The 24,915-nt window shown below is 39.0% G+C and overlaps 1 protein-coding gene across 2 annotated transcripts in view; it reads left to right on the top strand.

Annotated features, from left to right (window-relative positions):
- Nalcn (sodium leak channel, non-selective) overlaps positions 1–24,915 on the top strand; it is a 261,873-nt gene that overhangs the window by 188,209 nt on the left and 48,749 nt on the right. For both annotated transcript variants that reach the window (XM_075948960.1, XM_075948959.1), the window contains 2 exons: positions 848–989; positions 16,442–16,515. In XM_075948960.1, coding sequence (XP_075805075.1) covers positions 848–989; positions 16,442–16,515 — 216 coding nt within the window. The remainder of the gene's footprint in view (positions 1–847; positions 990–16,441; positions 16,516–24,915) is intronic.

The raw sequence follows: 24,915 nt of genomic DNA, 5'->3' as shown, positions 1-24,915 counted from the left end.
GACGGTGCTTTGAGGTCCCCGATTTTAATAACTAAAGGCTATTCTTCTGATGGATAGTTCCGAAAGCTCCCATATAATTGGAATCATACAAACTTTTCTATTTATTTATCTTTAGATATCTTGGTGAAGGGGTATGAAAATATGAAATGAGCTATAGTGCCAAACACTGTCAATTCAAATAGAAAAGGACCATCCGGCCACTTGATGGCTAACGTACGTTCTGAGCAATGGTTCTTCAGATTTTTCACCATCCTGTCAACATCAGAAGACGCGGTTATCACACCACTGGGTGTTACAACACCATCTTACAGGACCACCATATGCATGCAGCCCATTGGTGACCAAACTGTCTCTATGTAGTACACAGCATATTCGTATTTCTAATCTTTTGAAAGTTAATTGACTTTGCTTACTTGCATTGATGTCATTTAATTTTTTCACCATGTTTTGGAGATCAGATTGAAGTCTTTTCCTTTTGAGTCTTTCAATGTAAAATTATCTCTCAAGGACTTTATAATGAATAGAAGTTTGGAAAGATGAATTAATTCTTTCAAGTCTTCGGGGAAAGATAAAGTATCTCATTACCATACTAGGATTCAAAGCACACCATCAATTACTGGATACCCTTGCTTTTAAGATATTTCGGGGACATTATGCTTTTAAGCAGGAGTTTGCAAGGATTCAGGAAGCTTTCAGTAAGTTAAATATTTGATGATTAAATCTAACCACCTCCTTGGTATGACACATCTTGTTTTTTGTGATCCGAGCTGCTTTATGGTCTCTGTGAAATGCCGCCTCTGGCTCCATTTCCTGGATAATGCCTGATGTGTGTACTTCATTTGCGAAGGGAAAGCTTCATGAAGCAGTTCATTGACCGCCAGCAACAAGATAGCTGCTGTCTCTTCAGAATCCTCCCTTCCACCTCCTCCTCATCATGTGATAACCCCAAGCGGCCCACAGCCGAAGACAACAAGTACATTGATCAAAAAGTAAGAACCACTGTCTCCGTTACCAAAACATGTTCTCTAAAACATGTTTGGAGAAAAACATAGGACAACTTTTTAAGGTTCTGGATTCCTACGTCTCAAAAGATTTAAGAATAAAATGGTCTTATTTGCAAATAGTGAACTGATATTAGTGTATATATGCATATACATATATATATTGTTTGTGATGCAATGCACACTTCCATTATATTTTTTAAAAAGGAATGCCAGCACTGTCTCGTGCTCACGCTATCCTGTTCATCCCCCCAGAGCTGAGCGCATTGTGCCCTCTGGCTTAGTCATCTTGTCCTAGTCTAGGTTATGACAGTGACTATTGCCTTCGCAGTGTGGCTCTTCTTTTTTAAAGAATTTTCACCATCTATTTTCTCTTCATCATCTACAGATCTCATTCCTCGTTCTTACAGAACCCAGGATTGTAGAAAAATCTCTGCTGCCAATATCTTCTTTTTCATTTATTTTTGTCAGAAAATAATTAGGTTTGTGTCAGGCTGGGTGAATTTCATTATCTCTGGAGAAGGCTTGAGATGTTATCTGCATCCTTGGGATTCAGAAATTTAACCAGTGTGCACTTTCTCTGTCTTTTCTCACCAGAATTGCCCAAACTGGGGAGGGGACTGTTTGTAAAACAAGACACTTGCACAGGGATATTTTAATCTATGACTTCTCCAAGGATGAAATATCCATTTCAGGACTGCATTTTTGCCTCTCATTTATTGTCTCTACGTTTGTCCCATGCATTAATGTTTTCTGCCCCCCGTCCCAGTTTGGCCTTGACTTCATATAATACCATTCAGAGCTTTTGCTTATGTACTGAAAAATCATAGCATGTGTATGGTACTTTTAACATCTTTTAGTTTGTTCTTTGTTTGTTTGAACTGAAAGTTTGTGGTATCTGTACTTCCCAGTCACCACCATAAACAGGTAAAGAGCCAAGTGGACAAAGGAAAGACACGTGTAGTCTGAAGCCTCATTTTGCATACTAGAAAGCAGATAGGCATTGTCTTGGTGTATTAGATTTGTTTCATTATATTTCCAAACTTAGCTATAAACCAGAGGTGGACTGGCCTTCTCTACACACCGACTGCTGTGGTTGTGGCCACCTGCCTCCAGAAGAAAGTACAAAAATCTGATGTCCCCAAAGAGCCCAGTGTGGCAAAACCAGGACATGGTTTTTAATCATTAGGAACAATGTCCGAGAGAGAGAGAGAGAGAGAGAGAGAGAGAGAGAGAGAGAGAGAGAGAGAGAGAGAGAGAGAACTGCAAATAAACCTCTTCCTTAAAAGGAAATATAAATTTCTCAGAATTCCTAGATAGAATACTATCACTTGGAGAGGAAAGGGCTAAGAAAATGCCTGGCAGGGGTGGAGCGGGTGGGGGAGAGGTTGGCAGAGGCGAGGCTGGGTGACCCAAGCCCATCCACCTCTACTAATTAGTTTAGAGCAAGAGCACTGAAAACGCCACCGCTCATTTTCTTCATAGCCTTCTCTGGGTGTGGCTTCCTTTTAACTCAGCAGAGATGTTGCACCCCAGCTGCCATCCATGTTGTTTAGCTTGGAGCAGCTGCAAGATTTTGAAGTAGTAGTCAGTCCCCAGCCTCTGGAGCTGATTGAAACCCATCCTGTCTGTTAAACAAAGACCATCACAGATGACAGTGTGTTTCTCTTCATCTCATATTTGCCTGGTGGATCTCATGCCACTGAATTGTAGGTGGGAGGGTGCTGGGATTAAAGGCATGCACCACCACCGACCAGCAATTTTTCTCATTTTTATTCAATTTGTAAGTTATTGGCCACAAAGTAAGAGGTGGCTGTGTTTGGGTGCACATTCTTCTACTCAATAGTTATGTTTTGAAGACCATTACAGGCTAAGAGTGTTCTGGAAGAAGCCACCACTATTAAACTACAACAGTGGGAATGTGGTTTAAGGTCAACTAGTAGGAGAAGAAATTCCTAATCAATACTCTTGCAAGACTGTATTTTTTTTACTTGGGGGTTATATGAAATCTGTTTGTTTCTTGGATGTGTGCTCGTGGAGGGGCAAAAAGGAGCTATAGGCAGTTATTTCCTATTTAGAGAGTTTTCCTCTGAAATCTGGCCCCTGGTAGGTCATCCATGCCCCAGTGGGCAGCCCTATACCATGAGCATATGAAAAACACTACTTGAACTCAGTGCCTTATATAAGTTTTAAGAAAAAATAAAAAAAGAGAGAAGGGCACATAAAGTTGAGAGAGGGACAGGGGACCCAGAGAAATTAGAGCTGGAAGTGAGAATGGATATGATCAAAATGCACTGTCATGTGTGAAATTCTCAAAGAAAGTCTTTGGTAGCTAGTGCAGGCTTGAGACATCCTCATCTCTAAAATAGGCATCAAGGAAATAAGGCTTCTGCTAAAATATGTAGTGTGCTGACATCGATCTATCTTTTCTCTTTGGGGTAGAGTTCCACTTACAGATCTTATCTTTCAGCATTTGTTAGAGCACACTTCCTGTGTCACCGGTGTTGCTCATGGTCACATTCTTGTTATTTGCACGTGAAGTTCCAATGCATGATTGAAATCTAGGATCTCAGCGATGTTTAGACTCTGGATTTAAATTCCCAAACAAACTGATGGCTAGAATCAAAGTCACTCATCCGTCTCTCCATCTGTTTACATGAGATATAATGTAGAAACATTTTGTCTTTACATCTGTGGTTCAAAACTTCTTAGCATATATTTGTTTCTTGTTTTGCTTTTATTTTTGTATATGGTTGTTTTACCTGCATACATGCCTGTGGTCCACATTCATGTAGTGCTCATGAAGGCCAGAGGGGAAATTGGGTCCTCTGGGACTAGAATTACAGGTGGTTATGAGCTACCATGAGGGTACAGGAGATTGAACAGGGGACTTCTGGAAGAGAAGCCAGTGTGTTAACTGCTATGACATCTCTCCAGCCCCCAGCATATATTTGTGGTTTACCAGTTAGCACCATGCTTCAGACATTTTTACTTGTTTTCAGTGGATCAAGGTGTCTCATGCTCTGCATTGCAAGTCCCTGTTATGTAGCTGTAGCTAGGGTGCTTAGTGTTGATTTTGCCAAATCTGTGGTGAGCCCCAGCCATTGCTTGAGTGATGAAAGCACTGTCATAAAATTCAAATCAATTAACTTTCCAGTCATTTGGTTCCCAGCTTTGTAAGTGATGCACATGTCTAGTAATATGACCCACTTCCAAATAAACAGTCCTTCATAACAGCTACCTCATTTACAGTTATTTGATAGAAATAATTACATAATAAAAACAAAAACCAAAATAGGCTTAGAGATAAAAATATTTTAGTGTAATGTTAGTTGATTCTTAAACTGCATTTCAGACAGCAGCTATGCACACTGAATGTACACAGATGTAGAGTCTACCATCTTCATCTTTTACAGCTTATGTGAAACTTGCAGAAAATGAAGTTTTACACAAAGTAGGAATCAACTTACATGGCACTCCTAGAGTCCCAGTATGGAGTGAAACCCCCCCTTAGATATTTTAATTTTTATGCCTGGTGTTTATAAAGATTTCAGAATTATAATATGGAAACAACAAATATCAAATCTCTATTTATTTATTCTTCTCTCATACATTACATCCCAACCACAGTTTCCCTTCCTTCCACTCCTCCAGGCCCCTCCTACCTCCCCTCTCCCAGAGACCCCACTCCTTCATTTCCCTTTAAATATGAGCAGGCCTCCCAAGGATATCAACCCAACACGGCATAGGAACCTACAATAAGACTAGGCACAAACCCTCATATCAAGGCTAGACTAGGCAATCCAGTAGGAGGAAAATGGTCTCAAGATCATGTGAAAGTCAAACACACACACACAAAGACACACACACATACACACACATACACACACACACATACACACACACACATACACACATGCATACACACACACATGCATACACACACAGTGTTAGGAGACCCACAAGCTACACAGCCGTAACATATATGCAGAGGACCTAGCACAATCCCATGCAGGATCCTCCTGATCCATCACCTAAAGTTCCCTTCCACATTCTAAGACAGATTTCAAAGCTTCATAATGTGACATAATGGAATTCACCTTTATATGCATTGTGACATGACTATTTTAGTCTTCCTGCCACCTACATCAGTCACCTTTCAGAATTCTTTCTTCCAAGCATAATGTCAACTCCATAAAAAGTTTACTTTAGTGAACCTCTTGCTGTACACATGATCTGTCACACTCATTTCTGTATTAATTTGCAGCTCAAGGGTGCATGATGAATTCAAATCTAGTCAAATGAGGCACCACCTTCCACCTATGTAATTTTAAGTAATTGCTTATTTCCAATTGCTATGTGTTATGTGGGAGCCATTCAATAGAGTGCCTCATTACAATAATTGCACCATGCCTTCCCTGCAGAAATGATGCTCATCAAGCCCTATTCATCGGACCATGGTTTTGTTTCATGGTCAGATGTTCATGTGCCCACTTTCTCATTCCTTACTGCTCTGTTAATACCTTCAAAATGAAAGGAAAATAAGTCCATCCACACTCTCCATATTAGAAACAAATTATTAACATTTCAAGAAAAAAAAGATAGCAAGAAAATAAATCTTAGTCACAAAGTATAGCTGGGGTTTTTTTTGGGGGGGGGATTTTTTTGCTTTTTTGTTTGTTTGTTTTGTTTTGTTTTACTCTTTAGGGACCAGCCACCCAATTCCCAAATAAATACATGGGGGCTTATTCTTACTTATGAATGCCCAGCCTTAGCTTGGCTTGTTTGTAGCCAACTTTCCTAATTTAAATTCCTCCATTTCTTTTTAACTACATTTTGTCTCTGAGATTTTTATTTTTATTCTATATATCTTTATTTCCTTCTTACTTGGTTACTGGCTTCTGGTACCCTCCTCTTCTCTTTTTCTTGCTCCTCCCTCCTCACTCTGTAATAGGTGTTTTAGTCAGGCAAAGTAACACAGCCTTACAGAGTTAAACAAATGCAACATAAAAGAATGCAACACATATTTGCATCATTAAGCAAATATTCTACAGCATAAACAAATGTAACATGTCTTAAAATAATATTTCACAACAAAGTTAGTATTTGTGATGTTTCCGTCTTAAATATCAGTTCCTTAATTCTGCAATCAGTTGGTCGCAAGAGGGAAGTGATCACTGGGCCTCTTTATTGCTACATGAGAATCTAACATTCCCTAATATGTCAGTATCTGTTCCCAAGTGACTCAATTACTTGAATTAATCCTCTGATTAATGAAAGCCAGGATGGATCTCTGATTTCAAGGGGTCAGTAAATGTAAGATATAAGTGGTTCTAATGAGTTAGAAAGTCGTTCTTTTCAGTTAGAAAAAATCCTTTTTAATATTTTTGGGTTCTTATTCTGATCACGAGTGACACACATGTAGAAAAGCACAAACATTGGCTCTTATATTTTTACAGTAAGATTTGGGACAAGTAAAAATTTGCCATAGGTGTGCTAACTTCATCTATCACAAAAAGCAAGCAGACAATTTTGGTTTTGTTTTTCAGCTTCATTTAGAAGCTCATTTTCTTTTCTAGGGATGTTTACAAAGATGTTCCACCCAGAGTTCTAATGACAATTGTAAACTGTGCATTGCTCCTGACAGCAAACATCTTAACTTTTATTATTCTTAGATTTCTCATTTAAAAAGAAAATATGAATTCTTACCCATGAGGATTAATTTGCAAATAAACAGATTGAGGCACAAAAAAGTCGATAATGATACAGAGATTTTTGAAATGTACATATAATAGGCATTGATATAATTCTTCCTTTAATGACTAGAGAACATTATTTTTGATGTGTTTTGTTTTGTTTTTATATTCCAACCAAAGTTCCCCCTCTTACCCCTCTTCTTAGTCCCCCCACCTCTTCTCTATGCCCCCCACCCCATCCATACCTCCGTTTCTCTTTAGATATAGGTGGGCATCTCATGGATATCAACCAATCATGGTATATCAAGTTGCCGTGAGAATACGCACTTCATTTTCTATTAAGGGAGAATTACACCCTTATTAAAGAAAAGGAAGATGATTTATACAACTTAAATATTTGGTTTCTCATAAATTGTAAATACATGTCAAATAAATATCCTATAGAAGACATGATTTAACCAAAGTATAATGCAATTTAAAATCCAGTAAGACACTCACTAGATCTGCATAAGTTCAAATCAGACAAGGTTAAGTTTATATGAAGCCCCACCCTTAACCAAAGAGTTGCATGGAACTGACTGTGAAGGCAAAGAGAAAATGAGTTTTCTTCAACCGTGTATCACTGGGTGTACCCACTCCAGGGTCCCAAGCCACAGAGAAGTGGACCAACAAAAGGCGTGTTTGTGTGCATGTGTGTGTGTGTGTGTGCGTGCGTGCGTGTGTGTGTGTGTGCATGTGTGCATGCCTGTGTGAGTTAGTATTTGTTGTCTTATTGTTTGTTTCTTTGTGCCTTCATTTTATTTATTTATTTATTTATTTATCTATTTGATTTTGTGCGGGTGTCAGGAGGGTCAGCCTTCAACAGCACACGGCCTTGACAGGAACCCAGGGAGTCAGCAAAGCTAAGCTTTTCTTTCAGAGGAGGGTTAGGGAAAAAGGCACTCACAAAACCCTCTTTATGGTTTCCTTCTCTGTTCTTATTCTTCTTCATTCTCTCTCTTTTCTCTCATATTTTATAACTTTTATACCTCAACAGAATCTTTCAAGCAGTCCAAGAGTCAAAACAGCTGCATCCCAATTTTTTAAGTGAATGGTTATAGGTAAAAACATATTTCTCATCTCCCTCACGATTAAACACTATGTATCACAGGTGATGAACAAATTATGCCAAGAACCCACATATATTCATGCCCAAGCAACTTGTTATAGATTATTTATGTGGCAAGAAAGGTGTTTTGTCAGGTCTTTTACTGGCAGGCTGCATTTTGCAGTTACAAAAAAATGGTCAATGACTTTATTACTTATCTTGAAAGGTAATCTTATGAGGACTCTTAAAGAAATCACAAACCTAAACTTTTATATATCAAAAGAAATCAGACAGTTCTACTTTAAATCTTTAGGTTACATATCCATTCATTAATAGTTTTTTTTACATCAGGAGATTGAGGACAGAAATGGACATAAGGAATTAATCATCATCTTTGGTCATCAACCAAGCCTAACAAGGAGAATACATCAGCCAGTAATAATAACTGGGCTGCTTTGTTCTTGTTCCATGGCCTTAAAGAGCTCTGCATTTAACTATGTGCCTTTTTAAAACTTTAGACTGTCTTCTTGGGTTTTTCACCTCCAAGTTACTTAACAAAAACACCTTAGTCTAACTTTGTTATTTTCAAAGGTTTGCTTCACCTGTGATGCACTCCAAGACTTGTGAACACATCTCCCAACATTAAGGTTAAAAGAATTTAAATTAGGTGAGCTATTGGGACTCACTTATTAGTCATTAACTTGAACTATAATCCATACAGTTCCTTGGCTGAGACTCATAAACTATGCAACATATCCATGTATTTATTTTTATTCATCAAAACTCTGTATAAACTGACATTATTATTAAACAGTAGAGTTTAGGGAGAGGTCATGTTTTTGACAATCCACAGGTAAAAATATCCAGTAGAATGAGATGTTTTCAAGAGATAAACACACTATATTACAGGCAGTGGAGATCTCCCCATGTCCATTCACACCGTGCTAGATACCAGAGAAAGAGAGCTGCAGCAAACATGCAAAGGTGCAGCAGAAGCAAATACATTCCAGGGTCTGCAGTTCTGTGGCTTTGCCTAAACAAGATTAGCCCATCAGAGGATTCCCTTCTGCTGGGCTGACACCTGGAACTTAAATTGCAAGTCGCTGGTCCTCTGGTATGGCCCACAGCAATTCTGTTTTAAAGTTTTGGGAGTTCTTGAGAGAGAAAGAACATAAGTAGTATGGCTAGGTAGGTGAGGAAGATCTAGGAGGAACTGGAGTAGAAAAAAGAATATGATCAAAATGTATTGTATGAAAAAAAACAGTAGCAAAAAATATCAATTCCAAAAAGAGAAGAAAACATGTATTTTGATGTTGAAAATTCACTTCAAACAATTTTTTGTTACAATAATGGAAATAGAATCTATAAATGAAAAGTAATTGACATAATATATAGCAAGCTTCTGGTAGACAGCTAAAGGATCTTTTGACATTTTAGTTGAAGAAAATTTTCCATTCATGTGTGCTTTTAAGATTATGAGCTTAAAATTATTTTTAACTCTATGAGGCTTATAATAAGTCCCAGTTATATTTTTTTTTATCTTATGACTGTGCTTTCTTTTCTTGCTCAATCTGTCTTGATACTTATTATGAAAGTATCAGCTTCAACTCTCCCTTATTTATAATTTAGGAATTTAATAGTTGCTATTATTGGGGCAGTTTTTTACTAGCAGTATTTTAAGAAAGAAAACTATAGCTTGGGTTGCATATATAGTAGAGGAATAAACACTTAAATTGACCTTCTAAACATTCAACTCCAGAATTTACTTTGAAAATATATCATCAGGAAAACACGAAGGTATCAAAGAATAATAATAAAATTCAAGTGATATTAACCAAATGAGTACGAAGGAAGCAATAAATACTAAGTTAAAGAATAGTAAGAGTGATAAATCTACATCATAATTCAACATGAAGAAAGTAGGAAATCTTCCTGAAGGATAAAAATAGTGTCTTCTTAGTATCTGAGTTTCTGTGAGATATCACAGGAACAAAGTAGATTATCTAGACAGGGAGCTTAGCACATAAGAGAACTTGCTGCTTTTCTGGAGGACCTCAGTTTGGTTCCCAGAAAGAATGGCGCCTCTTAACCAGGTGTAATTCCAGCTCCAGGACTGGAATTCATTTCTGGCCTTCACAGGCTCTTATACACGTAGTACAGACAAACACACATGTACAGAAAATAAAAATAAAACTTTCAAGCAGTATATCCTAACACAACATTTAAAAAATAAAATTAAGCAATCCATAGACCTCAAATAAAAGTAGGGAAAACCAGAGGTGGTGGTGCATGCCTGTAATCCCAGCACTCAAGGAGAACAGGAGGCTTCCAAAGACATCTGCAGCTAGTTGGAGGCCAATCTGGGATAAGGAGACCTCATTTCAAGACAGAAATGAATGAAAGTGGGTGGAGACAAACCAACAGCCCCATGACTCCCATGTTATTGACATCCTTAGAACCAAAACCAAGGTCATCCACAGATCATCAGTGTTTATGGAAAAGGGAGTACCTTCCAGTGCTCTCTGAGACAATCCACAGGAACTGAGTGAAAAGGAAGAAATGTAGGACAAGAATGATGAAGAAAACAGCAGATCCAAGTAAACTTGGAGGGGGACAAGAATGGCAGATGAAGGGTGGAATACAGAGCCAGGAAATCCTGGGATGAAAGGGCCCATGTTTGATCACTGCACTGAATCAACAGCAGGAGAAATGAAAGCTCTGCAGTTAAGAAACACTGTCTGGTGACCCCAGTTCTGCATACAAATGAACAAGAGTTAATCATCAAGATCAAAGATGCTGTTGTAAGTGATTAAAACAATGAGCAAAAAGCATGCCATAAAGCCATATCTACAAATACTTATACCTGGAGCACTCTGTTGCAAATGAGTTCAAATATCTAAAAACCACATATAGATAAATTATCAGCATAAGTAAGCATTAAAAAAATCGGAAGTGAAGTACTGAACTCGGGAAAGAATCATAAGTAAAATCAATAATATAAAAGAATTAGATATCCTAAATTGTGCCCAAAATCATAATAAAAAGAAAACTTCTTAAATTTTTCTTGTGTACATATATGTGAGGTGTGTACAAGTGCATATGCATGGATGTGCATATGTGTGTGGAGATCAGAGATTGATGCTGGGTGTCTTGCTTGAATATGCTCCACCTTATATTTTTGAGGCAGAGTTTCCCAAACTTAGAGCTTACTGATTTGTCCAGTGCAGGCAGGGAGCTTGCTCTGAGATGCCTGTCTCTGCCTCTGGAGTGTTGGGGGAGATGCCCTGTGTCACACTCACCTGGCTTTTATGTAAGTGTTGGTCTTCATGCTTGCATAGCAAGCAGTTTACCTGCTGAGCCATCTCCTCAGCCACCGGGAAACCTTAAAAATCAAAAAGAAATCGGGAGGCAGAGGCAGGCGGATCTCTGTGAGTTCGAGACCAGCCTGGTCTACAGAGCTAGTTCCAGGACAGGCTCCAAAGCCACCGAGAAACCCTGTCTCGAAAAACCAAAAAAAAAAAAAAAAAAAATCAAAAAGAAATAAAAATAAGGACTGCATTAGTATTCTAGGCATTTCTAGTGGAGAATACCACAGCAAGATACTAGAACAAGCGACAAATATTCTAAAATAGAACATTTGAAACAAATATGGAAAGCATACTTCATGTCTCTGGAAACATTGCTCAAGAAGAACCAGAAATACAACCCACACCACATATGTTATAAGACTTTAGACTTTAAAAGTGTTTTTGTATTGTTTCCCCAAGCAGCAAGTGACTTTTAAATTAATGAACATCAAATCATCATCAGACATTTCAGAAACAACCCTTTAGATGCAAAGAAATTAGAGTACCACACAGGAAAGACTGTGAAAGACGGGCTTTTTTTTTTTACATTCAGGAAAACTGAATTTCTTGATTAAAGAGTCAGAAAAACTGTTATCAAGATGTCATTGTACACTCAAAGTGCTTTGTGGAAGTGTTCACATGCGCCATCCCAAAGAAACTTCTGAAAACCGCACCTCTAGCAGACATATTGCCTGCAAAAGTCACTCAGACACTAATGAAGTATCAAGTGACAGGGGAGGTAGTCCTGCAGAAAGAGCGGGGACAAAGAGAGGGTAGAGCTAAAGAAGAAGTGCATCACAGCCCATGGTGATATGGGGCGGGAAGAAGAGCGAAGGCAGCACTCTTCCAATCTCTGCTAGTCATCGTGGCTATGAACTGTAAAATAAAACTAGTAAATAATAAGGAGACAGTCAAACAAGTCATTCCTTGTGTGGAATATCAAGTCTTGAAATCAAGAGTAGATGTCATATGGAAAAAGTAAGTGAAATTTCCTGAACCTAAATTGAAACTATCAGCGTCCGTTAAGGTGAAGTCCCAGAATAGTGACCATCTTGGTAGAGATTAACAATGCTAAAATTTAGATTATGTGCCCCCCAAACCATTTCTCAATAAGTGTATCAAGGCCTCCAGAAGAAAGTACTGTTGACTTTGAATAGAAGCACACATAGTTATCTTGTCATCCTGAGAGCAAAGGAACTGATGGGCCAACAGGCGACCTATGAAGAGGAAAAGAGCATACAGTTGGGTGGGTAGGGAGGAAGAGGAGGAATTTGTAAGGAGATAGAGGAGGGGAAAGAGTGTGATCAAAACGGAATGTATTAAATAATCAAGTAATAGATAACAATATTAAAAAATAGCAATTGTAAAGGACTAAAATCCATCAAATGTGTCTTAACTTTGAATTCATAGTGATGCTTTAAATAATTAGTCACTGTTAAATATTATATAAAATCTATTAACTATTAAAAACTAATATGAAAATATAAAGAATCACAAACTTCCCTTTAATGTTTCCCCTGTGGACAGTACTGGTAGATAAAAACTAAGGAATCACTTTGATGAGATGCAAGGAAATGACAAATTCACAAGTGAAATGAGTCTATATAATGAACATTAATGTTACTGATATCCTAAAAAGACACAGGGAGTATGTGTTTTCTGGTGACAGAGCATGACATCATAGGTGGCCCTACCAGAGAGATCAAACCAAAAGCATAACTGTTGAGACCTGTGAACCAACCACTGGAGAAGGCAGGAGACCCTGGAACCCTCCTGTCCTTTGCCTTCAGCAGAGCCCATGCTACCAGAATCTACAGGAGGACTGCCACCATCTTTGACTAAAAAAAAAAAAACCTTTCTAAAAATAAGTAAGAGCCACCTATCCATTGCTGTGTTGTTTTGATCCAAATTACAGCAACTGTGCAGAACTTGAGTTGAATTTCATGACTTTTGAGTTCTGTGCTAGAGTGCACAATTTAGGAAATATCAGTCACTGTGTATGTGCAAATGTGTGTGTGTGTGCACGCGCGCGCGCATGCGTGTGTGTTACTGGGGGCTAAGATCTTATACAAGTTACAAGAGTTCTACCTGCCTCAAAATGTGGACTTTGAAATCAAAAGTTTAAGATGCTATTTAAATAATTATATGTTTTACTTTAATGCTTAAATGGAAATTTAGTGTATTTGTTTTTGGTCACTAATTTGGTCAAGGAATTGCCATTTGGTAATATGAATGCATTAGGCTTGCAAATAAAACTGCAAAATATCAAAATCTTTTCAACTAATCTTTGTTTCCAGTTCTAGCTCTGTCTAAATGGGTCCCCTCCCTTTCTTCTTATTTGCTGTATATTGGATGCTCTTAGATTCAGTATGAGCTGCTACTGACTTTTTTCACTGCTACGATTTGCAATTTTTGGTCTGAAATTAAATATTTTGAAATGGCTCTGTGCCGTGCTTATTTCAGGTGAATGGCAGTATCTTTTTTTAAAATTTATTTATTTATTAAGGATTTCTGCCTCCTCCCCGCAACCGCCTCCCATTTCCCTCCCCCTCCCCCGATCAAGTCACCCTCCCTCATCTGCTCGAAGAGCAATCAGGGTTCCCTGCCCTGTTATATGGCAGTATCTTTTGAAACCAGAAGAGGGCAGAGCAGTGTAGCTCTGAGTTCTTTGTGACTAAAACAACCAAAGAATGTCTGTGCTAAAGGAAAGAGATAAAGTTTTACTACCACAGCCAAGGACCAAAGAATGACTGGTAGCTACAGACCTTTATCTACTATGAAAATATCAGCTTAGATATATATATAGATATAGATATATAACTTATCAAATATACATATTTCAGAACGCAGTCAAGCTTAATCCATAGGGTTTGTATTAAAACAGAAACATACTGCTACTTCCACTGCTAATTGCAATACCATTCTCAAGGACAACCTTGAACACATGATCACTGCATTTGCTTTAATTGATTCGAGTTTATTGTACTAGAGAGCATCCCAAATACGCAGAACGTGTGCTTGATATCAGCTGCTCTATTGTAGAGCAGTTGACAAGTGACTGAATTTCAGCTGCTGCCTTACACCAAAGACAGTTAAGGCATACTGATGGCTTTGAGCATCACCCTGTTTGCCCTCCCTGCACACAGTGCACCGCCGCTGGCCCTGCTGTGTCCCAGGCCTGACTTCTGCCTCCTCACTGTGTGTTCTAGTCCTCAGAGCAGAAGCCCTCCTCTGGTAGGACCTTCAGCTGGGACTCCTGAGCAGTGCTCCTTTGACTTGTGCTAAAAGCTCAGAGATTGTAAACTTGTCCCAGTATCACCTCATTAGGGGGTGAATGATGTAGGAAAGTCAATGCCCTTTTAGGTGAAAATGTACCTTCTAAATAAATGACAGCCGCTCTAGTCTCTATCAACATGTGATTAATTTTCCCGAGAGTTCTAGTCAATTTAAAAACAATTCGGGTTTTCTTTAATTACAAAAAGATAAAACTTTCATGGATGTGGGTGGAAAGGTCAGTGTGTTCAGTGACCCTGTACTTCATTTCAGACCTGCTATGCAACGTGAGAACTACATTGTACATCCTGATATTACCCAAGTGGTCGGTAGTAATAGCAAGGACCAGTTTGTGGGAGCTGGAGAGGTAGATGGCTAGGTGGGGAAAGGGCTCGCTATACCAGCTTGCAAACCTGGGTTCAGATCCTTATCGCCCACACAAGAAGCTGGGTGTGGCTGGAAGGATCTATGAGCCCAGTGCTAAGGTATGGAAATAGGAGAATCCCTGGGGCTCATTGGTCAGCCACTCTAGCCAAGCACTGAGTTCCAGGTTCAATGAGTCAAAAACCCAAGGTAAATAGAGATAAGGAAGACATTTATTTGATAGATATTGACCCCTGGCCTCCACATGCATGCACACACACACACGCACGCACGTACGCACACACACACACACAGACACACACACACGTACACACACAGGAAAAGATGGGTTTGTGACTTTGTCCTTCCCCGGGCCTGGCCATTTAGACATCTTTGTTCACATTGTAGTGCTTTTTTTGTAGACTGGTTTGTAAATGGGAGCTCCTGTGTCCTGCCTGGCCTGACTCACTGAACTATTTAGTTGCAGAATTCAAGAGTCTGGCTCCTCTCTATCTTTTGTTCTCAGTGGTTACTGATATTGTGCAGCAAAACAATCCCACACCAGTTAAAAATTATGGATAATAAAAAGAGTTATTTATTTGAGGGGAAAAACTTACAGATCACCGTCCCAAACAACACTCCTCTTATCGCAAACAGGAAACAGAGAGTCTAGCAGCTGGAACAGGAGCCAGAAGCAAGAGGGAGAGCACCCATTCCCGCTGCTTTTTAAAGTATAAGAGACCACGCCCCAGTGGGCTGGTATCTTAAAGGCTATTGGCTGGAGGAGCATAAGGACCTCCCGCAGCATTGTTCCAAGTGGTTAGAAAAGATAGTCTATTGGTGGCAGACTGGCTCACTCTCCCATCGTTGGCACCCATGACTACTAAACGTGCCCCACATAGTTCTTGGGACTCTAGCTTGGATGGTGTATGCCCCCGTTTTCTCTCCATCTCTTCCTTCCTCCCACTACTGCTTTGGATCACTTAGTCACCTGTAATGTGGTTCGCTAATAGAATGTACAACCCATGAGCAGCATATATCTGGGTTTGCCCTCCACGGTGTTTTTCTTAATCCTTCTCTCCGGGATGACTTTATCATCATGGCTTAGAGGGGAACTTTGACCTCTCCTCCCTGTCATCCTTCCCTGTCCCTGAAGATAAAATACCTCACGAACTCACATTCAGATCAGCATTAGATCACAGGCCAGGAACCTGCAGTAGTACAGTGTGGATTGGAAAACATTTCACTAATACAAGTTCCAAGTGTTAACTGCAACACCAAATTCTTTACAACCTGGAGCTTAATTATTCAGATAACAGACAGTGTCATTGCCAGCAATGTACACATCCTACACCACTCCATAGCTGTGACATGCAGTCTCACAGTTAGAATCTCTGCATAGATTTTAAAAAATAGCACCGGGAAAGAGTGCTATTAGAATCATTATACCAAGTGACTCAGAAAACAAATGCCAGTTTGTCATATGCGCGGCCTGGACATGTGTGTGTTAGGCAGGTAGAGCTAGAAAGAAGATCAAAGATGGGAAGAAGAGACAGTAAGAGAAATGTAGCATGTGACGTAAAGGTCAAAAGGGGACAGAGAACCAGCGTTTCGTGGGCTGTGAATGTATCATTCCTTTGTATCCCAAAACTAACGTGCTTCTTATACTTTCAGCTCCGCAAGTCAGTTTTCAGCATCAGGGCGAGAAACCTTCTGGAAAAGGAGACTGCGGTCACAAAAATCTTAAGGTAATACCAGTAACTTGGAGGCCTACTTTAATGTAAGTGGGATTACATTAAGAACACACAGAACTTTTTCTCGATGAATTCATTTTCTGGACAGTAATATTTACTGTCTGCTCAATTGTAAGATTGTGCACCTTCATGCTTACAGTTAATACCAAAGACATAACTAATGTTTGTCTAGAAAAAGTAGTGTTTTATTATCATAATATGCCATGTTTGTTATTTAATGTGTTTAAATAAACTATATCTAGACTCATTTACCAAAAAAGGTGAAAAGAAATTATCATTATTCTTAACCACCTACATGTTTTGTGGTATCGAAAATAATCTGAAGGAAACCTGGTAAAAGTGTAAGTCTAAAAAATAATTATGATTTCTTCATCTGTTACTAAGGATCTGTTAGTATTTGAAAGCCAGGCTGGAAATATGTAAGCAGCATATGCATGCAGTGCCCGTGGAGGCCAGAAGGGGACATCAGATCTCCTGGGACATGTGGGTGCTGGAAACTGAACCTGAGTCCTTGCAAGAACAACAGGGGCTCTTAACTGATCAGCCATCTCTCCAATCCCATACAGCCACTTTTGAATGACCACAATATCATATTATTTATGATACATTATAACAGAGAGTCATAGGATTCAAAAGTGCGTAAGCATCTGAGATGTCAAGATAGTTGTGTATATTATGCTTATGTGTAAATGATAAAAATGGTATAGCTAACAAAGCTAATAGGTCTCTTCATAATGCAATGTAGTCTGCAAATTCATGGTAAGTGGAAGAAATCAAATGCCTCTACCCAGTCCCTTGCTAGGAATGTTTGTGAAAAAGTCCTATCTCATGAAGACACATTCCATGGTGTTCTCCTTCTCTGTGGATGACATTCGAGCACAGTCATGCATGTATTTCAGTAGCTTTTTGAGTTGAAAAATAAATATTGTGGGTTTTGAGTATTCTCAATATGATTAGACAAACACGAAAGGTCTCATGGAAAGAGACTTGCGCCTCAATGTGGCCCTGCTCTAACTAGGTGGCCGTTCATCTCAGTGTCACCCATGGACTATGCCACGAGACTTGTTTGGATAGCTCATTATCTCCAAGAAACTTGGTCAAACTGTAATTACACCAGCAAGTTCTGGGGAGGGGTCTACAGAAATGCTAGCACACTTACTAGGAAGAGAAACATCCTTAAAATGAGGAACGACTCAGGGAAAACATCCCATGCTGAGTCTTAGAACATTCCTACTGCTTTTTCTCTGTTACAACCGCTCTTCAGCAAATTGCTGTGCTTGGACTACAGAGTGAACATGCCTGTGCACAGATACTCAATTTGATTTCTTTACTGGAGCTACACAGTAAGCCAACTGTGTCCAATTAACAGCTTTGTGCCCTAGGTACCAACCAGAAAGCCAAGACCAAGGTTCCCAGTGAATGACTGCCCTTGGTAACCAGTAATTAAATCATAACCAGAGTTCCTAGTGAATGACTCTATTCTAAGTATATCTCGATACTTTGGAGCTTAAAAGGGGAAGGAGTTATAGGCACCCTCTGTAATGGTTAATGTTGGTTGTCAACTTGATAGGATCTAGAATCACCTAGGAGACAAACCTCAGGGCATGTCCATGAGGACGTGCCCACATTGGAATAACTGAGATAAGAATCCCCACCTTATGTATGAGCAGCACATTTCTGTGAACTAGACCTGAACTATATAAAAGGAGGAACCTAGCTGAACACCATCCTTTAGCTCTCTCTGCTTACTGGCTGCACATGCACTATGACCAGGTGCATCAAGGTTTGGTCACCATGACTTATCTGTAATGATAGACTATGACCTCTAAATGTGAGCCAAAACACACCCTCTCATCCTCAAAAGCTGTGTCACAGCAATGAGAAAAGTAACAAGTGTGTACTCACAGATCCACTGCCTTCCTCTTTCATCCATTCTCTTTTCCTCTCCCACTTCATGAGGCTGGGAAGAACTCACCCATCTGGGAATCGTGGTGTACATAGATCTGGTAGTCAGTCTTGAGGCAGCCAAACAAAAGGACATGGCTTTTCCCAGAGTCCTGTGGGCCAGTACTCTAATATTTATCTAGGTGACAAAATTTTCAAGACCTCCCAGGAAATCATCTGCAAGTTAGGCCTTGCAGAACATCATGTCATAAGATCTATGTGAACATGTCATTTAAGTTGAAAAAAAGTCACACTTTTTCTGAGAGATGATCAGTTTAACAATGAAAAGTGACTTAAAGAGAACACACTGTCACAAAATTGAATGAATTAGATGGATGAAACAGACTATGTTTTCATAAAATTCGCATATCCAGACAATGCTGCAAGGGGGAATTTAACATCTTTTTTTGAAAAAAAAATATGTAGAAGTTTTGGGCTTTTATTTGAAAAGATACATGATATGAAAAAAAATCTTTAAACTGTCAGGAAATATGAACTATCCTCAAACTTACCCAGCTGTTGTATAATTTGGGGATTTAACAACATTCCAGAAAAGCACAGAATTCAAGGATCTTGGCTATATATTACCTTGTGAATTACAGAAAATAAATGGCTACAATTTGGAAATAGGATTTTAATATTTGTAAATTTGATCTTTACAAAAAGCATTTATCTTTTTTTGATAAAATTGTCTTTGCTTCTCTTAGTACATGAGAGCATAGGTCCCATCATGCCCTGAAGACGCTATCTGGCTCCAGTCTTGGCCATTCTCTGGCTCTTAAAATCAGATCCCTTATAAGAAGCAGCCTTGGCAGCATGCATCTGTAACCCAAGTACTACGTAAACAGGCTGATCTCTGGAATTTGCTGGCTAGCCTGCCAAGCCCAGTCAGAAAACTCTAGGTTCAAAAAGAGACCATGTCTCAAAAGGTATAGTGGAGAATGACTGGAAGATACCAGACATCAATCGCTGTCCTCCACATGCACATAAACCCATGTGCAAGTGTATTCATGTACATACACCACTCCACACATGCATACACTCATGCAAACCAAGAAAGAAAGGAGGGGGTTGGGATGGCTATACATAGTAACCAAGAACTTAGCTAGTGTCTTGAAGTATTCTGATCACAGACCAGTAAATTTTTCTCAAAAGCTTTTTCTGCATCTATTGAGATGATCATGTGACTTTTATCTTAAGGTCCATTTTTTGTGATTTACAACATTTATTGACTTGTGTATGTAGAATCAACCCTGCCCCCTTGTGATAAATCCAACTTGGTCGTGGTAGATAATCTTTTCGATGTATGTCTTTACTCAGTTTGAAAGTATTTTGTTGATTTTGAATCTATGTTCACTAGGGATATTGTCCAGAATTCATTTTTGTAGTATTTTTACCTAATTTGGGTATTACAGTCATAATGGCTTCCTAAAAGGAGTTTGATAGTGGCATTGTGTTTCTTTTCTTTTAATAATTTGAGAGAGGTGGACTGTAGATAGTCTTTAAAATTATGGTAGAATTCTGCTATGAATCTATCTGAGCTGATCCTCTTTTAGTTGGAAGACTTTTTATTACTGTTTCAAACTCTTCCTTAATTATATCCATTTAGATTGTTGGTTTGACGTGGGTTGTTTGGATGAAACCTGCCCATTTCTTTTAGGTTTTCTACCTTAATGGAGAACAGGTTTTTAAATTACTCCCTTATGATAGTCTGAATTTCTTGGCTATCTGTTGTGATGTTTTCCTGTTTATTTCTGACTTTATTAATTGGTGTCCTCTCTCTTTCTCTTGGTTCATTGGGAAGGGTCTATCAATCTTGTTTATCTTCTGAAAGAACCAGTGTTTAGACTCCTGATTCTTTGTATCATTTTCTTTGTTTCTATTTCTTAGTTTTTTCTCCAATTTTTATTATTTATTGCCATCTATGGGATTTGGATGTGGCTTGCTCTTATTTTTCCAAATTTTTGAGTGGCATCATTAAGTCATTTATTTGTGCTCTTTCTAAATGTTTAATGTAGGCACTTAGAACTGTAAATCTCCCTTATAGGACTGCTTTTAATGTGTCCCAGAGGCTATGTTGTGTTGTATTTTCATGACCACAGAGTCTGAACTTGCAGACTATAGTGCATATAAATGAGTTGAAGGAAAGAACTAGAGCTAAGAATGAGGATTTTGACTAAGTACAGCAGCCTCCCCTTTGTAGACATCTTAAGTCTTCTTGGTGGAGGGTCTGGATTTGCAGCCCTGGAAATCAAAGGGCTACTGTGACCACAGTTCCCATTAGACCGACATTTCAACATAGCCATCTTTTACCAAACAGCACACCAGTGTGCCATATCCATTGCTACTAAGAGAAAATTCCATCCACTAGAGAAAACATCTAAGAGCCCTAGAAGCCAAGGACACCACTCTTCACTGAAGTCACCAATTTTTACCCAAATTCATCTTTAACTCATGTCACTTTACTGAATATTTTTATAAATTTAATTGACATTTTTGTTAATGGAAATGTATTTATGGCCATTTTGATGAAATAATGTGTATCACATCTGCATGGCTCCAAGTCAGGAAGCCAAATAGCACCCATACTGTTTCCTCAAGATGTTCTAGAGAGGGTGGGGAGAGGGAAGGAGCAACCCTCCACCTCATTGAGGTTGCTGCTCACACTTGACCCTCAGCTGCTCTGACTTAGATGCTACCATTCAGTTCCACTGAAGATCACTTCCTTCTGGTGACCTTTTCTCAGTCAGCATTGGAGGAAAAAAAATGAACACTTTTTTTTTAAAGCACTGCTACCTTTGCAGAGGCTTGCTCTAATTCAAAGCCACCAAATCAAGCTAAATTGCACTCCCATTCTCACAAGCACCGACAAATAGAGAAACAGCAAACGTTGAAAGGTCTGTCCTTTTGTGATTTTCCCATGAGTGCCTCATTAGCCAAATAGTATCTTTACAGCCTTGGCAAATGATCAGCCTTAATATTTGTATCCTGATATTTGATTAATGGCACTATGCACTTATAATTACTATTGAAAGTCTAAAGAATACTCTAGTCTCTTTAATTAGAGCTAGGATGAACGGTGTAGAGGATAATAGGTAGCACTGCCTTTTTTCCCTGATTTAAGGGAATTATTTACATTTTTAAGTGTTTTATTTTGTGTGTATGGGTATTTTTTCTGCATGTAAGTTTGTGTATCATGTATGTGTGTGGTGCCTATGGAGGCCAGAAGAGGGTTTAGGATCCCCTGAAACAGGTTGTGAGCCACCATGTGGATGCTGGTTATTGATCCTAGTTTTCAGCCCCCTATGACAGAGATAGATTATATTTCCTGAGCGTGCCCTTTAGGTTACCCATCCATCGAGGATTTCTGTGGCATCTCCTACATGTCAGGCATTGTAGTCCTTTTACTTTTCTCCACTCAGCAACTTCTGCTTTTCAAAGCACCATCTTGTTGCTTAGCCCTCCCATTCAGCAAACTTGGATGAGGTCATGCTTTTCTCTCTGCAGCTCCCGGCGTGTCTAGCAAGACACTGTACATAGCACTACAGAGAGGAACCAAGTGTGTGGCTTCATCCCAACTATCCAATCTACCCAACCCTACCCTCTGTGGCTTCACTCTCCTCATCAGTGAGCTCCAGCTGAAGGAGAGAGAAACCTCAAATGACCCTGGAAATGAGAGGAAAGTGACGGAAATCCTTGAGGCACTCAGTTTGATTCTCTCTCCTGAGTCAACAATAATCATTTTATAACCAACATTTAGCAAGAATAAGCCAAAGTTTTAAGAAAGGAGTATTGGAAATTAATGACATAAATACTTATCTTCACAGTCCTATTAAGACTGCTTACTTCTGGTTTTGCCTTAGCATTTCTTGACCCTAGTCTTGAAAACTAATTACAAGATACTATTTATAGATAAAGAAACTGAAGACATAGATGCAAATTAAGTTTATTCAGAAACTATAAAATAAAAGGATAAAATATGAAGTATCGATGAATATTTGTGTACAACAAAAATAGCAAAGATTTCAAAGTGATAAAATGTAAATACAGTTTTTCCCTTCCATAGCCACATAATCTTCATTTGAAATATCAGTCACTACAGTCAAAAATAAAGTAGAAAACTCCAGAAATAAGCAATTTTCAAAGTTGTAAATTTTTAACCACCTGTTGTTGTTGCTGTCCTGTTCCGTCCAGCCTGGAGCATGACTGTCCCTTTTGCTGGTATAGCCGTGCTGTGAATGCCACCTGCTCGTCAGTCACTTCCACTACATCGCAGCTGGCTATCAGACTGATGATCTCAGCATCACTGTGCTTATCCTATTTATTCTTAGCCCCAAACCATAAAGGTCATGCACGATACAAAGGAGGCACAGAGGCATAAGGCACAAAAGCAGTTAAATATGGGACTGTGCTCACATGACCGCTGAGCATGTAAAAAGGTCTCCTAGGCCTCCAGGAACATTTCCTCCTCATGGAAAGGGAGGTTACCACAAGTTAAATTAAAAGAATGTATTGTAGAGATACTTTATTGGGTGGTATCTTACCTGTGGCAACCAAAACACTGCATTTTTCTTTTGAGTTAGTGTCTGATGTGTAACTATTTGGGGGAGGGGGGGAGTCCATGTCTGGAACAATGCTAAACCCAAGAGTTGGCAGGGCGCTGTGGGTTAAGGTCATGGTGATTAGATCTTGCTACTGGTAGTTTTACTTTCCTTATAGACCCACAGGGACACATAATGATGTAAATATCTGTAGTAAACAGACATTTAGGGTAGCTTTATTGATAATTCTCACACTTGCTCAGTGGGGAAATCCCTGCCTGTGCAAACCTGCATGAGTTGTGAGTCCCAGCTCCTGAAGCCTGTCCTCTGGCCTGCACACATGCACTATGGTGCTGGCACACAAACACTGTGCGCACACACACACACATGTGATAATAACAATAAATAAGGAAAAGAAATCTTTAGATAAAATAAACTGTGGCATGTCCCAGCGACTGGAATACTGTTCACTACTAAAAAAAGAAAAGACCTTACCAAGACCTGGAGGAAATTTAATTGCATACTACCCATAAGTAGTTAGTCTGAAAGACTAAATGATTCACATTGGATGATTCTAGTCATACAACATCCTGAGAAAGGTAGAGTTTAGATATGAGAGTTATTTTAATAGGATCTTGCTCTAATTGTTTTGCCTCTGGAGTACAAAGTAATAATATAGAAAATTAAAATTCATGTCTATGGGAAAGTTGGACTGTACAGATTATATAACATTTTCAAATTTTTATTTGCATTAAATTATAAAAAGCTCAGGGGGTTGGCTCAGTGAGTAAGAGTGCTTGCTTGAAAGTCTAAAGACACAAGTTCAAATCCTCAGCACCTATATAGCTATCTAGGCATCATTGTGCATGTTTATACCCAAGTATTGAAGGGGTAGAGAAAGATATATCCCAAGAACTCACTGGCCAAATAGTTTAGCCCAAATGAGCATCTACTGGTTTAGTGAAAGACCTTGTCTCAAAGCAGTAAAGCAATAGTGATAGAGGAAGTCGCACACTTCCGTGCAAGTAGCACACATACACACACACACACTGTTACATCATTACATTATAATATATATGCTTTTGAGATAGTAGCTGGTTTCAAAATTTGTACCCCATTGAATAATTTGGGATTTATATGTTATTTGTTGTACTTCAATAGGTCCACTTCAAACACATGGATTTCCCATTAATTGATTTTCCTTTTTATTTATGGCACATTTGTAGGATAAAGACATTGCAGGTTTCTTTTCAATCTACAATGAGATATTGGTTGTCCATGCATTTATTTATCTATGTGCAAGTACGTTTCTATGAATAGTGCAGAAATGGGAAGACCTAACCTGCTGTTCTGCTTAAAAATTATATCCTTCCACTCAGGATGGGGCTGAATTAAAGAGTGGGGTACTCACCCCATTAAAAAGGCAACTTTACCTCATCTCAGCAAGCGCCCATCACCAGGGGCTCACCCATTACCATCTGCTGTTGCCTCCACCTTGGATGATCACACTGTCACCCCAATGTTGTCAGGTAGGAGCCAGTCGCAGGAAATACCCATTCTATCTTCTCTTGACTCCTACCCACTTGTGATTTTACATAACTGCCACTAGAGAACCGCTTACCCATTGTCTATGATGTGGTTACATCACATTAACCAACATCTGATAATACTTTAAAGCACGTTACTTTGTGGAGCTCAGAATCTTAGTAAAAACCCTCAACTTCAATGCTCTGCAAAGTCACACTGAGATTCCTTTGGGTGGTAATTACATTTACTACAGATGGTCTCATGTAATCTAACCCTTCTATAATGAGTAAAAATAATTTGAAGACTCCTAGGCCTCTCTTTCATTACAGAATGTGCGGGATTTTCCCACACCCTTGTTCTGGAACATTAAGAAAGAAGACAT

Source organism: Microtus pennsylvanicus, chromosome 15, assembly GCF_037038515.1.
Source record: "Microtus pennsylvanicus isolate mMicPen1 chromosome 15, mMicPen1.hap1, whole genome shotgun sequence".
NCBI lineage: Eukaryota > Metazoa > Chordata > Mammalia > Rodentia > Cricetidae > Microtus > Microtus pennsylvanicus.
This window is presented reverse-complemented; position numbering and strand designations above follow the sequence as displayed.